This window comes from Gossypium hirsutum, chromosome A11 (assembly GCF_007990345.1).
Source record: "Gossypium hirsutum isolate 1008001.06 chromosome A11, Gossypium_hirsutum_v2.1, whole genome shotgun sequence".
Lineage (NCBI taxonomy): Eukaryota > Viridiplantae > Streptophyta > Magnoliopsida > Malvales > Malvaceae > Gossypium > Gossypium hirsutum.
In genome coordinates, this window is record NC_053434.1 from 111,401,767 (window position 1) to 111,415,512 (window position 13,746).

Sequence of the window (13,746 nt, forward strand, 5' to 3'; positions counted from 1 at the left end):
CTGCCTATCATTTAGCATGTAAATCCAATATGCATAGCTTAAGTCAAATACCGGATACCGAAAATCAAAGCATGGTAAATTATTCCTGTTTGAGATTGTAGCTACACTTTCATATAAGGGAATTTTGCTGCATATACACTCTGCACATATATAGTTTACCTTTGGGTCAATGAAGTAATTGAATGACAGAGTGCAATATCTGGAAAATGAACTTCCAGTTACAAACTATAATTCTTTACAGTAACTTTTGATCAATAACATTTGCAATGACTGCTATAAGTCAATACAAATTACAAAGAGAGTCGCAGCAATGAGTAAATATTAGGCCTTCAGAACTTGAGACTAAGAAGGAATGGCATTTTGTCTGAAAAGGGTGGATCGGAGTATTTTCCGGTGAGTATTTGAGATGAAACATACTGATTCGCAGCCTCTGAATAATGAATTCCATCCCAGTTAACATATTCAGAACTATCATTGCATGCTTTGGCCGTAACTGTGGCTCCGTTAATGACTTTAGTTTTCCCGCATGAGATTCGGCTGTCGTAATTCAAAGGTGGACCACCAAATCCACAGCAAGCCATTATAGGCTGCTCAAATCCTTCAAAATGGTAAGCACTCAAGAATTATTTCTATTCTATTCATGTACCCTTCATTTACCTCTAATTGCACTCAGATATCAGACACAAAGGCATAAGTTGAAACCCTTGTAGGATTTCTTGCTACTAAAACTAAATTAAAAGGGGGGAAATTCTCAGTAATGTAGTAAATGATACTTACCAAGTTTAGAATAATTTGCTATAAGGTTCGACTTTATCGTGTAGATGTCAACGTATGTAAAATTCGAATCTGTATACAGGCCCTGCAATTTTTTAGTAAGGGCATGAAGCTGCAGATTGAAGATTTTGGCAGCTTGGTTATGCTTTCTAACACACCCTTGCTCTTCAAGGCTAGATGCATCCGTTCCGAATTTGGCGACATTTTGAGCTAAGCATCCAAGAGGTCCTGTGTTATGTATCCAAAAGTTCCTTGCCCCTTGATCATATAATGCCTACAATCAGACGCAAAGAATTCATGTATAAAAGTGCTTGCTCAAAGTATCCATCAAGATAATCAGATGTGTCTTTCAATACAGAGGAATTCCATGAGAAAACATGGGAACCTCGAAGATGAAAAACATTCTTAAACTGGTGAAGTGTTCTCGAAGCTGACCTTTATTCCAGTTTCAAATTCTATTAAGATTGTGGGAATTGAGGCAAGTACTTGATCCAAAGTTTTGGAATAAAAGGCACCAGCAAGATCATTCTGGCCTATATCGAACATGTAAAGCGCCTTCTGAAAATAATCTTGTGCTGGAAGGTACTTATCAAGTCTTTTACCTGCAATAAATGGATATCTATTAACATTTCCAACAGGTATATATAATTGCAGGTATTCTCTAGATGATTGTCTATGTCTGCACCTTTGGCTAGCAATTCAAGAACCCGAGCTTTGAACCTTACAAACTGAGCCACTTGAACACCAAATGAAAATGGACTGACACTTTGTGCAGTAGCTGGTTGGATGGTTGAGCCTGCAGCTGCAAAATTGCACCCTTTGTGGAAACTTGGTAGGCCAATTGAATCCAGGTAAGCATTTAAAAATGGCAGATCCATTGCATCCACTGTAACAAATACCCCCAACAAACAAACAAAATAAAACTGCAGATACAATAGAAAATTGGTAATTTGCCATTACTTAATCAATAAAACTGCAGATAGAACAGAAAATTCTAAATAGTGAGAAAATTAACTGAGAAAATCAATGATTAGACGGCCATCACAATATCTCCCAGAGGGTGTTTGAAAGTAACTTTGACCATGAGGTGGCTCAAGGCTCTCAATACCGGCAGAAATAAGCTCACCAGTGTCAGAATTAGAATCTCCAAAGTTGAAAATAGAAGGGAATTTGAAGTGAATGGAATTGGCAAAAGGCAAGAAGATGAACACCAAGAGAATGTAAGGCTTGGAAGCCATGGTTTACAAACATGAATCACCAGGGTTTAGGCTTGTAGTTTACACTAATTTTTTTATGTTGGTTACCAAATGCCAACTATAAATAAATAATTAGTTTGGTTGGTGGATCATATGTGTCCCAGCCAGTGGAAGTTTGCTTTCAGTTGTGGTAACACAAAAAAAATTGCCCATACTACCACCAATACAATATCAATTTCTTTTTTATTTTTTTAATCTCTTGTAAACTAGAAGATTGGCCTTGGGACATATCCCATGTCTCACTTTTATGAATATATATGTAGTTTGAAGTTGGGATGAGAGAGCATTTACTTAGGAAATCAATGGTGAGGCGACCATCACAAAATCTGCCAGAAGGAGTCTTGAAATAAGTTTGACCATTAGGAAGATCCAGGATATCTCCCAATGCTGCAACAAGTTCACCTGTGTCTGAGTTTGAATCACCAAAGTTGAAAATAGCAGGGTAATTGAAAACAACTGAGTTTGCTACGGGAAACAACAGGCAAAACAGTGTAGTAATTTGGAGAAGGAAGGTGTTGGTGTTAGCCATAACTTTTTGTCCAAAACTAACAAGCAATGATGAAATAAAAAGGTCTTTCTTGATTGCTTTTTATGGGCAAATTTTTTATGAGTTTTACTTAGAAGCCAAGGGGAAATACTAAAAAAAGCAAAGTTTTGGGTTTGGCTATCCTCTTGCCTCTCTCTAATGAAAAGGAATTTATAAAAACTATCTAAAAAGTGTTTTTTCTCTTAATGAAGCCCGTGAAGACCTCGAAACTTGCAAAGCCTTGATTATAATTTATTGATAATTTGAGTGAAAATTATGGGAATCCTGAGGTTTGTTTGAGGGAGAGATTGTGGCAGGGAAATGAGCACCGTTCTGCAAGCAATGTGGTGGAATTTGCCTTCCACGGGTGGTCTTTAACATACTTACTTGATGCCTCTTTTGTGTTATCCTCGTCCTTACTCCATTAGTTTTCTTGTATTTCTATAGCTCAAACCAATACGCGTATGTATGGATTTGTTGATTTAGGTGATAAAGAATTTGATATTCAAACGAATTCGAGTTTTATAGATACAAATATTTTTAAGATAATTTATCACCAATTTAAAGATTTAACTCCACTTCAAATATAATTGACATTCAATACGATTACCGGATATCGAATGTTGTTTAACTTTGGGGCAATTGAGGGAGTGGGGACATCTTCCATCCTCTTACACTCTTACAAAAGTTAAGAACGGACCCAGATTTGTTCCATCATTGATTTGCCGAATGATGTTGACTCTGAAGATCATCCTGCCCGAGACTTACCCACTGCAGTGTTGGGGCAAAAAGAAAAACCAGGTTGTAAAATCATGAGTTTTGACAAATTAAAGATGGGCCTTCTCCACAGTTCACACATCTCAAAGCTAAACAAAACTACAAAAATTGTGCATTTCACGGGTTGGAATCAAGATCTTATCACAGGAATTCTAACAAATTTGACCATCAGAGAATAGCTGTCAGAAACTACATAACATTTTAGGATAAATACAGTACAGCAAGCTTTAGATCAGAGTCCGGACTTAAAGACTGTTATCCAGATTCCGCAGATACTTGCAGGGAAATGCATCCAAACAATAGAGAAGTATCCAGGAGTAGAGATGCAGTAATTTGAATAATTAATGGAGCAACAGCAAGCTCTATTATACATGCAATTACATTGTACTAAATATAGGCAGTGATAAATTCTCCAATAATGCAATCCCATCAGCACATGTGCTAGGATTTTGGAATTAGTTTTAGCATTATTGTGATTATACCCATGGATCATCTATTCAGAAGATCTATTCAAAAATTATGAATGGTTGGATAAAATATATATATATATAAAAGAGATTGGATAAATAAACAAATCCCATTTTTAAACGGCCGGATCTTAGGAAGAATTTTTTTACCCTTATATATATTTAATTTGTTGAAAAATATTTATTTTAATATTTTTAATGTATTTGATATATTATATTTTTAATTTAATTTTATATAAAAAAATATTACGAGCGAGTCAAGTTAGATTTAGCATTTTTAATTTGGGTAAAGATTTGGAAAAATTCTAAGTCCATTTTTCAAGTCGGGTCGAGTCCGAACCTAGAAAACAGATTTAAAATTTTGCATTGGCCTAACCTGAACCTGACTCAAGATAAGTCTAATTCACCTTTACACTAATTGCAATTTTAAAAAAAGTTAGTAAATTATTATAACTGTTATAAAATAAAGAGAGATGAAGAGAATAAAGAACAAAGAAAATATGAAAGCAATAGAAAATGTACTTTATTAATCAAAAAGGATGATTACAATGCTTCATCAGAGTCTCTATTTATAGGTATAAGAAGTATAAAAGAAGTAGAGATCTAATTCTAATAACTATTAGAATTTAAAGTACACTAAAACTTTATTTTGATCATGATGGGCGTCCATTTAATAAGGTATCCATAACACTCCACCTTGGATGTCCATTAATAGATAATGTGTCTCGTTAAAATCTTCTTAGAAAAAAACCTGTGGTATAAAAACCTAATGAGGGAAAAAGAGTACACAATCTATAATACACATAATATGCTGCCTCATTAAAAACCTTACGAAGAAAACCCGATGGGAAAAAACCTTGATTAAGAGAAAAAGAGTGCAACGCATATTTATTCCTCCTCATGAAAACATCACATATTTTCTTATATTCTGCGTATTCAATCTTGAATATTAGTTTTCCAACTGACTATTTGAATGTATTTGCTAAGCATTTATATTACCATTCTTTTAAAAGTCATGAGTGAGGAAAATTTGGGGAAATATATTTTGATCTCTACAGGAGATTCAACAATAATCGTAACAAACTTTAATCATGATTCTTTTATAAAAACACAAATAGGTATTTTGGATTATTTTGTAATCCTCATTCAACTACTATTCACTAAGTCAAATTTATCACATATATTCAAATTATTTCAATTCATATAAATGGACAATTTTTCGAGAATTTCAATATGCTTCTAGCATTCTAAATCCTTCAAGGATATTAATATAAACTTTACTATATTGTGATTCATAAAAGGTTGTAACAATAACCATTAGACACAAATTAAATCTTTTATGAATTGTCAATTTAATAATATATCTAAAGGTTATTGCATCCACTACAAAAGAATATTATATTTTTTCATAATCAATGTCAGGACTACTCAATTGCAAAACTACATCAATTGCATCCTCACTAGATTTATACCTTTAGATATTAGGACTACTGGTCCAAAAACTCTTCGAATTTAATTGTATTTGAGTTACGTCTTTCTATTTTGATCAATTTATTCCATATTTATATTTCTCAATATATTTATTCAAGATCCTCCTTCTATTTCATTATTTCAATAATAATATTGCATGCAAAATCATTGTTGACCACTTTTATTATTCAGTCCCACATTTTCTCGAATTGACATAACTTATCGAGATATCTTATTTTCATTAATTTAAAATTCAATTTCAGGTACTTGAATCTCTACTGAAGTTTTACTTATTAGTTATGTCTTATGTCTCTTCTAGAGCACCTTTCTCCACTATATGACCATCTAGAAGAATTTTCATCTTTGGAACCAATCAAACTATTATTTATTTTAACTGATTGTCCTATTGGGACTTTGATTCAAATTAAAATATTAGATGGTATATGACACTTGGTTATTCCCATTAAGTTTGTAAATACATCTAATAGTTAACTTGTAATGAGTTATCCTTATTAAACTTTTAGTTCAAATTAATCTCCCCTTAACTCATTACAAGTTATTATTTTTCTCCCCCTAATGTCGAGAAATCTATCGAATCAAAATTGTAATAACAAATCATCTCATTATTGAATCTCAAATACATTCAAAACATCTAATAATATAAAAAAGCTTATTTTTAATATATATTCCCAACTTTCTTTGAGGATTCACTCATCTTTTTGCGTTGTGGTGGAGTAATTGGAACATATACGCATATACAAAAATTCAAAGATGAGAAATATTTAGCTATTGATCAAAAACCAATTGTAATGGGGAGTATTTATAATTTATTGGCTTGATGTGTACAACACGTAAATCAACATAATTTCATGTTGAAATAGGGAGTTTAGTTTTCATAAGTAACGTTTAGACATTAATTAGATGTATTTAATCAATGATTTTTTTAAACCATTATGTGCAAACTTTTACAAAAGTTTTTCAAACTCAATCAATAAAAGATTGAGATATAAACTCATCAGTATTAGCAAGATGAATTTTCTTAATTGTTTGATCTGAAATTAATTATTTAAACAAGTAATTTTGCAAACGATAGGTTACAAATTGATAACACATATGTGATTATTTTGTAGATGCATCTACCAAAAATTATATAATATCAAAATCATCCACATGGTGGATGAATAAGCCCATATTCGTTTCAGAAATGCAAGACAGTAAATCCCAACTTTAACTAGTGAGTTTCTAATAATCAAATTTCATTAAGAACAAGCAACATATGATAATTCTTTTAAATTAAAGAATCTTCTAGTTCTTTAATAAATGTCCATATTAATTTTTAATTAATTTTTGCATCATATATGATCCAGGATAGTCTAACTGGTCACGCCAAGTAATAAATGTATTTATATCAGTAAACTTCCGATTTACTTTAACATGTGTTTCAATTGTACTAAATTGTAACAAATTAATAATTTTATTATCGTTCCTTTTACTTTGTATCCACATATAAATGCTATTGTGACACTTACTACTGGAAATGTCTATATCAATGTGAATATTATAATGTTACTAAGCCAACAAAATAAATATAATTTCCAAACAATTATATGCAAGATTCGTTTCAGGAAATATACCAAAATCTTAAAATATCTATAAAAAAAATTGCAACTTCAGGTGCATCTAACCATAATGAGCTTTAGATAGAATTATCATATTTTATTGCTCATAAATAAATATTTCACTGTCAAATATTTTGCTTCCAACCCCTTAATGGGGATGATAACAAAAAAAGATCACAATAATTATAAAATAAATATAAATTAATAACTCAATTCTCTTTTTTCATCCTTTCAAAATAAATATTTATAGCAATAGTGATTCATATGAAATATAATATTTTCCTCATAACAATATAAGATCTATTATAAATATATTTTAAAACCAATGGATTAACCATCACAAGATATTAATATATTAGCTCTTCTAAAGCTTTTGACTAATTTTGTACTATCAAATATTGGAATAATATTTGTTTGTTTTGGTATCAAATAAGATAAATATTTTTATCTATAATGATAAAATTTATTACTAGATTCCCATATCCATCCTCAAAGAATATTAACAGAAACAAAATATCTGGGCATATGTCACATATGTGGCTAATAATCTTTCATATTACATTGATAACATAAGTTATCTTTACCCTTTGAAGAGTTATCTTGAGACCTTTCATTGTTCTCTTATTTATTACTATGTTCCCACTTTTAATGGTCTATGATTATATCTTTTATTTTCTTTATATTTGCATTCACTTCAGGTAATGCAATAAATCTAATAGTATAGACTTCTAAACGCCTCAATTAATTCTTTATTTGATAATCACCATCGCAAAACATGTATGTATTTCAAACCAAAATTTATCTATTCATGTTGTCATGATTAGTCTCCCATCACATCCTCAATTACAACAACAATCATGATCTCTATATTTTTATTTTTCATAATTGCTATGTACTACTACATTTACTTCAGGGAATGAAGCAAAACTAGTGGGAAGAATTTCATAGTTTTTCATTAGTAACTTGTTATTTTACTTAGCCACTAGAAGGTATGAGATCATTCGAAAATATTGTTAAAGTCATTTTCACAATATTACTATTGTAGGAGCACATTAGATATTTCAATCATATAGTGTAACGTATTCCTTCAGGGAATATATATATAATAAAAACACATGAGTATCTCATGTTATATATATATGGTTTTAACGTAAAATAAATGAATATTTTATTCAACATATATCTTCTTGGTCTGAAAAATAATATTATATTTTATAAAATTTTGCATTAAGGGAATTAAAATATAAGCTATTAAAGAGCTTTTTACAGTTTGATGCAATATTAACTCTTCAGGAATGTAACACCCCTATAACCCGTGTCCGTCGCCGGGGTGGATTATGAAGAGTTACTGATCCAAAATTTAATATTTTAAAAACATACACAATAAAAATAAAATAAAAATATACATCGCCAAACTCAGTTAAAGATCGAAATTTAAACTTGTATCGACATTCAAAGGTAGCCATATTCACATGGCTTATATATAATTACATCTCAAAATATCATTTGCTTAAGTCTATTCCATACAAGCCATACTAGCTCCAAAATATGGTAGTACCCCAAAATGATAGATAGTGTGACGAGTAGCTGACGATTCCCTTTCCGAGCAGGTAACTGGAATCAACAATCTATAAAACAGAGAACGTAACAAACGAAGTAAGCTTTCAAAGCTTAGTAAGTTTTAAGCATCACAAATAATTAAAACTTATCAAAAATCAAAACATTCATTTAAACAGACTTATTCTCAATCCAAATTGCTTCATGGCCGAATACACATAAACATAAACATAGATTCTCAGCACATATTTTTCTTTTACTAAAAGTTCATGCGATGCATTTAAATCAAATAATCTCATATAATAACAACATTTGACCGAATAGGTCATTGTTTTACTCGTAGATATAACAATCATTCACACTTAAGTATCATTCTTTGATACTAATAATTCACAAAATCATTGACTGAATGTACATGAGTACATAAAGAAATTTTAACATATAATTCATATACAAATATACCATGATCGATTAAATCATTCTCATATTTGCAAATATAACCATCAATCATATTTATATATATTCTTATTTGATGCTAATGATTCACTTCGAAATCAATTCACCGATTAGTAAGTAATATGTACCTGAACATATTAAATGTATAGTACTTACTCGACGATGGTTTACTGCGAACATTCAATATCGTAATCTTACTTAACTTACTGGCATTAAGCCTGTCAGGTCTTAGGACTTGAAACCAATTACCAGCACAAGCCTGCGGGAATTTAAACCCGGTATAATACCAGCTTGAAGCCTGCGGGACTTTAGCCCGGACATATTTCCAGCACATAGCCTGCGGACCCTAAGTCCGGATATAATTCCAGCACATAGCCTGTGGACCCTAAGTCCGGATACACATCAAATATCATGCATATTTAATCATATATTAACACAACTTATTCAACATATCACATTAGTAGTCATTTGCTACGTTCGGATATAAGCTCCATATGAATACCATCATTTACATTTCGATTCGAAAGTCATACATAAATATCACATATCCATTTCACCATTCAAGCTTAACACATAGTGACCATTCGACTATAAGTCATATACATAAATTATTTATCACACAACTTAATTCAAGTAGAACCGAAAGGTCACAATTCATCTAATATACACATATCAAGGCATCATCAATTATATACTAAATGTGACTACTCAAAACTTACCTCGAATATTTTCGAACAGTCTTAGATTGGCTATTCAACTACTTTCTCTTTTCCCTTGGCCAACCTTGGTTCTCTATGCTCTTGAGCTTAAATTCAACAATTTTAAACTAGTCATTATTCGACTATTCAAGTATTACTTTCAGAATATAATATATATATACGACTTTCACACATATATATCATAGTAAGTTTATAAGAAAACATTAAGCAACTCGTTAACAAATTTTTTATCAATATTTACCACATAATCACAAATTCACAATAAGCTGTCTTCCTGAGCAACAGTCACTAAATTATTTATAATTGGAGCTACGAAACTCCAAATCAATTGTCGTAAAATTTCCCTGAAAATATACTCATATATATTTTATCCATAAAATTTTAAGAATTTTTAGCTTTGCCAATCAATACCAGATTTTTCTTAAAGTTTCCCCTGTTTCACTGTTTGACTAATCTGACCACTCTTCACTACGAATTAAATTTTTCATTGTACAGAATTCAAAATATGTCCTAATTTATTTCATTTTAAACTAGACTCATTAAGGAGTCTAAGCATATAAACTCCATCATATAACCATTTTTGTACAATTTATCATGATTTTATAAAAATAGAACAGGGGATCTAGAAGTCATTTTGACCTTGTCCTACATCACTTCAAATATCTCATTATCAGAAATTCTTTTGCTTTCACAGTTTCTTTTATAAGAAAATAGATTCATTAAGCTTTAATTACATAATTTATTCAGCTTCTAATTCAACTCCCACAATTTATGGTGATTTTCCAAAATCACGTTACTGTTGCTGTCCCAAGCAGATTTATTACCAATTCATTCTTTCACACATTCTTTGCATGCATGTTATTTAAACATGCATATCACCAATCAATCATCACATATCTATAATTTCACTTAAGCATAATCTCTATTTCATCATTCTAAAACATTCAACATTCAAAAATTTAAACACAAAAATTCATAGCCGAATGTTATTTAACTTAAGCTACCATTATATTTTTACTTATCACTTCATACCATATTATCAAAATGAACTAATTATACTTATATAAATACTATCAAAGCCGAAGCTTATGCAAAACATTATTCAAGATTTATGCCCTTAAAAATTCATTTACAAGCCGAACCTCTTGATATGAAAACCTCTAATTATTTCATTCAATCACCCAACGACATTTGCTCACATTTAACACTTGAAAACAAATTATTTGTTCAAGTAATTCAACAAGTCCAAGTTCATCCATTTCACATGTAAATACTAACAATTAAGTATTATCTAGCTCAAACTTCATTAAACTATAAGAACAACAATCTATCCCCTTCAATTTCTCCCATGGCCGAATGCTCAATACACCACACAACTCAAAATTTTGTCATGGGCTAAGTAAGAAACTTAATACCTAACTTAAAATATGCTAAAAATCCAAGAACTAACATGAATTACTTACCTTATTCAAGACTATAAAGGAGTAGCCGAATGCTTGTTTTCCCTCCCTTCTCTTCTTAGAATTTTCGGCCAAAGAAATAAAAAAGATGAACACTTTTCTTTCTTTTCTTTGTTTTATTCACTTCATTAATTTAACACAATTTTTTATTACATGTTTCTTACCACTATTTAATATAATAATATTAACCCATGCATATAATGCCCATAAGTATGAGTTTGGCCGGCCACTATTGTCAAAAAGAGATATTTGACATGCAAGTCCCATCTTTTTATAACATGCATTAATAGACCACTTTTAAATTTAGCTATCACATTTCACAATTGTCTCACATAAGTCCTATTTAATAATTTCACATACAAATGACAAAATTAGAGCATGAAACTTTCACATATGCATGTACACATATAATAAGCATAGAATATAACAATTAATTATTTTTATGACTCGGTTTTGTGGTCCCGAAACCACTTCCCGACTAGGGTCAAATTAGGGCTGTCACAAGGAGCATAAAATAATTTTATTGTATAACATTAATGAATGCTTAATTTATTTTAAATAAAATTTTATTTATTCATATAAAAATAAAATGAATAGGTATAAATAAAATATATATTAAACGTAACAAATAATAAGTTCATGTCACTAATAAATCATTGTGGTTAGATAATATATATTTTTTATATTTTTTATATATGTCAAAGTAAAATAACTTTACAGTTATAAAAGTTTAAACATAAACATTTTCTAACCTCCACCTCTTATGACATAATTTCATCTCAAATTTTATAATGATATGAAATTATCAAAAACAGGGTGAATATCCCAAAATTCATGATAAGTAAGTATTTTTACTCACATTCCGCAATAGTCATATATCTTAATCAAAATTAAAATCAAACCAATCAATTCTATTAAAAATGAAAAAAATATTTATCTCCATATAAAAATCCCAATAACTAAAAGCGTGAAGGATTTTATAAATTTATAGAGATACGGATAGCGAATTATATAAATTAAACTTTTTAATAGAAATCACATCAAATTTCAAAAGAAGTTGATTAGATTGGCTTACATGGATGAGAAGTGGTGATTATAAATATCCTTTGTAATAAAGAGAAAGAGATCATCCTCAAGCAAATATTAAAAAGCAAACTTTGAGAGTAGATCTTATTTATCGATTTCATATAGATAAAGATATCAAATCTTTCACCATCCTTAAAACAATGATAACGTATAATGAAAGAAGAATGAAAAATAATAATCAGATATGAAACATCAAATAAAAAAAACTTCCTGTAAAAATTTTGCATCTTGCCATCAAAGATATTAGAAATTATGGAGGATAAATTTGATCATCGATAAAAGAAACTATCACTTTGAGCAAAATCGTGCTGATAACATGTTATAAAATAAATAGAGATTGAGAGAATAAAGAATAAAGAAAATATGAAAGCAATAGAGAATGTACTTTATTGATAAAAAATGGATAATTACAATGCTTCATCAGAGTCTCTATTTATAGGCATAAGAAGTATGAAAGAAGTAGAGCTCTAATTCTAATAACTATTAGAATTTAAAGTACATAAAAACTTTATCTTGATCATGATGGCCATCCACTTAATAAGATATTCATAACAATAACTTCTTTTTTAATTGACATATTTTGATCATAATTAATTGTTGATTTTTTAAAGATTACTATTATCATATTAATAGATATTTTACGTGGAAAAATCAAATCAGGCAAACTCCAAAATCCTTAAATAGAAGAGTTAATCTTTAAAGAAATTTGGTTTTAAAATGTTATGAATTTATAAAAAAAAAAGCTTATCAATTAATGAATAAATGAATAAAAAACATGATTTTTAGAGATCATAATTTTAGCACTACATCTAATGATTTCAAAAGCCTTATATATTAATAGTTAGTATTTTGTTTTTATTCTAAAGATTTATCAAATCAACTAGATATTGGATTATATATGTTATGTTATATAAAAAAAATTCATAAAAAGATTATTTGAAAATCTTTTTAAATAGTTATTTTAAAAGAAGCAGTGATTATAATTGGTTGTATTTGCTTATACATTATGACTTGTTCAGGTTAAAACTTATGAATTAGAGAACATTTTATTTTGCTCAATTAGAAACCAATTTTTTAGTGCAATTTTGCAAGTAATGTGTTTAATAATTCATTGAAACTGAAAATTTTTAACATTTAATTTTTTTTAATTGTGTTTGATAATTATATTAATTTTTTACTTAATATAAAATTTTCAATAAAAAAGTATTGAAGATGATAAGTAGATAACTACTTATCATTTAATGTTGAAAATATTAAGTTGATTTTTTTTAAATCTTATTTTTGAAACAGATTTTTTATTTATTTTATTAAAAATTAAAATATTCAAGTTTGCTTTTCTGGCACGATTCTTTTGTCTACTATTTTGGCGCAGTTTTGGGGGGGGGGGGGTTTATGATTTTTCTTAGGGTGTTTTTCGCTTTAATTGGTTTTGTTTTCTGGTAGATCTCATTTGAGTGGATGCATGATGGGCAGTGTGGTGATAATGGTGAGATAGGGGAGAAGAGGGATGGAAAGTGGAAAGTGGAAAGTGGATTTAGGTGGATCTGAAAGGGCAGTTAAGGACGATCTGTGTACGGTG

The 13,746-nt window shown here is 29.6% G+C and overlaps 1 protein-coding gene across 2 annotated transcripts; it reads right to left on the bottom strand.

Moving 5' to 3' along the window:
• Positions 1–88: 88 nt before the first annotated feature.
• Positions 89–3,637, bottom strand: LOC107887753 (GDSL esterase/lipase At1g54790). Of its 2 annotated transcripts, none has more exons than XM_016811992.2 (5): positions 1,790–3,637; positions 1,460–1,660; positions 1,210–1,376; positions 778–1,048; positions 89–598 (listed from the first exon to the last, which is right to left on the bottom strand). In XM_016811992.2, the coding sequence occupies exons 1-5, from the start codon at positions 2,010–2,012 to the stop codon at positions 330–332; spliced, it is 1,131 nt and encodes a 376-aa protein (XP_016667481.1). In that variant the 5' UTR covers positions 2,013–3,637; the 3' UTR covers positions 89–329. The 2 variants fall into 2 exon arrangements, with proteins under 2 accessions (XP_016667481.1, XP_016667473.1); XM_016811984.2 differs by having other exon boundaries at positions 2,322–2,740.
• Positions 3,638–13,746: the final 10,109 nt, after the last annotated feature.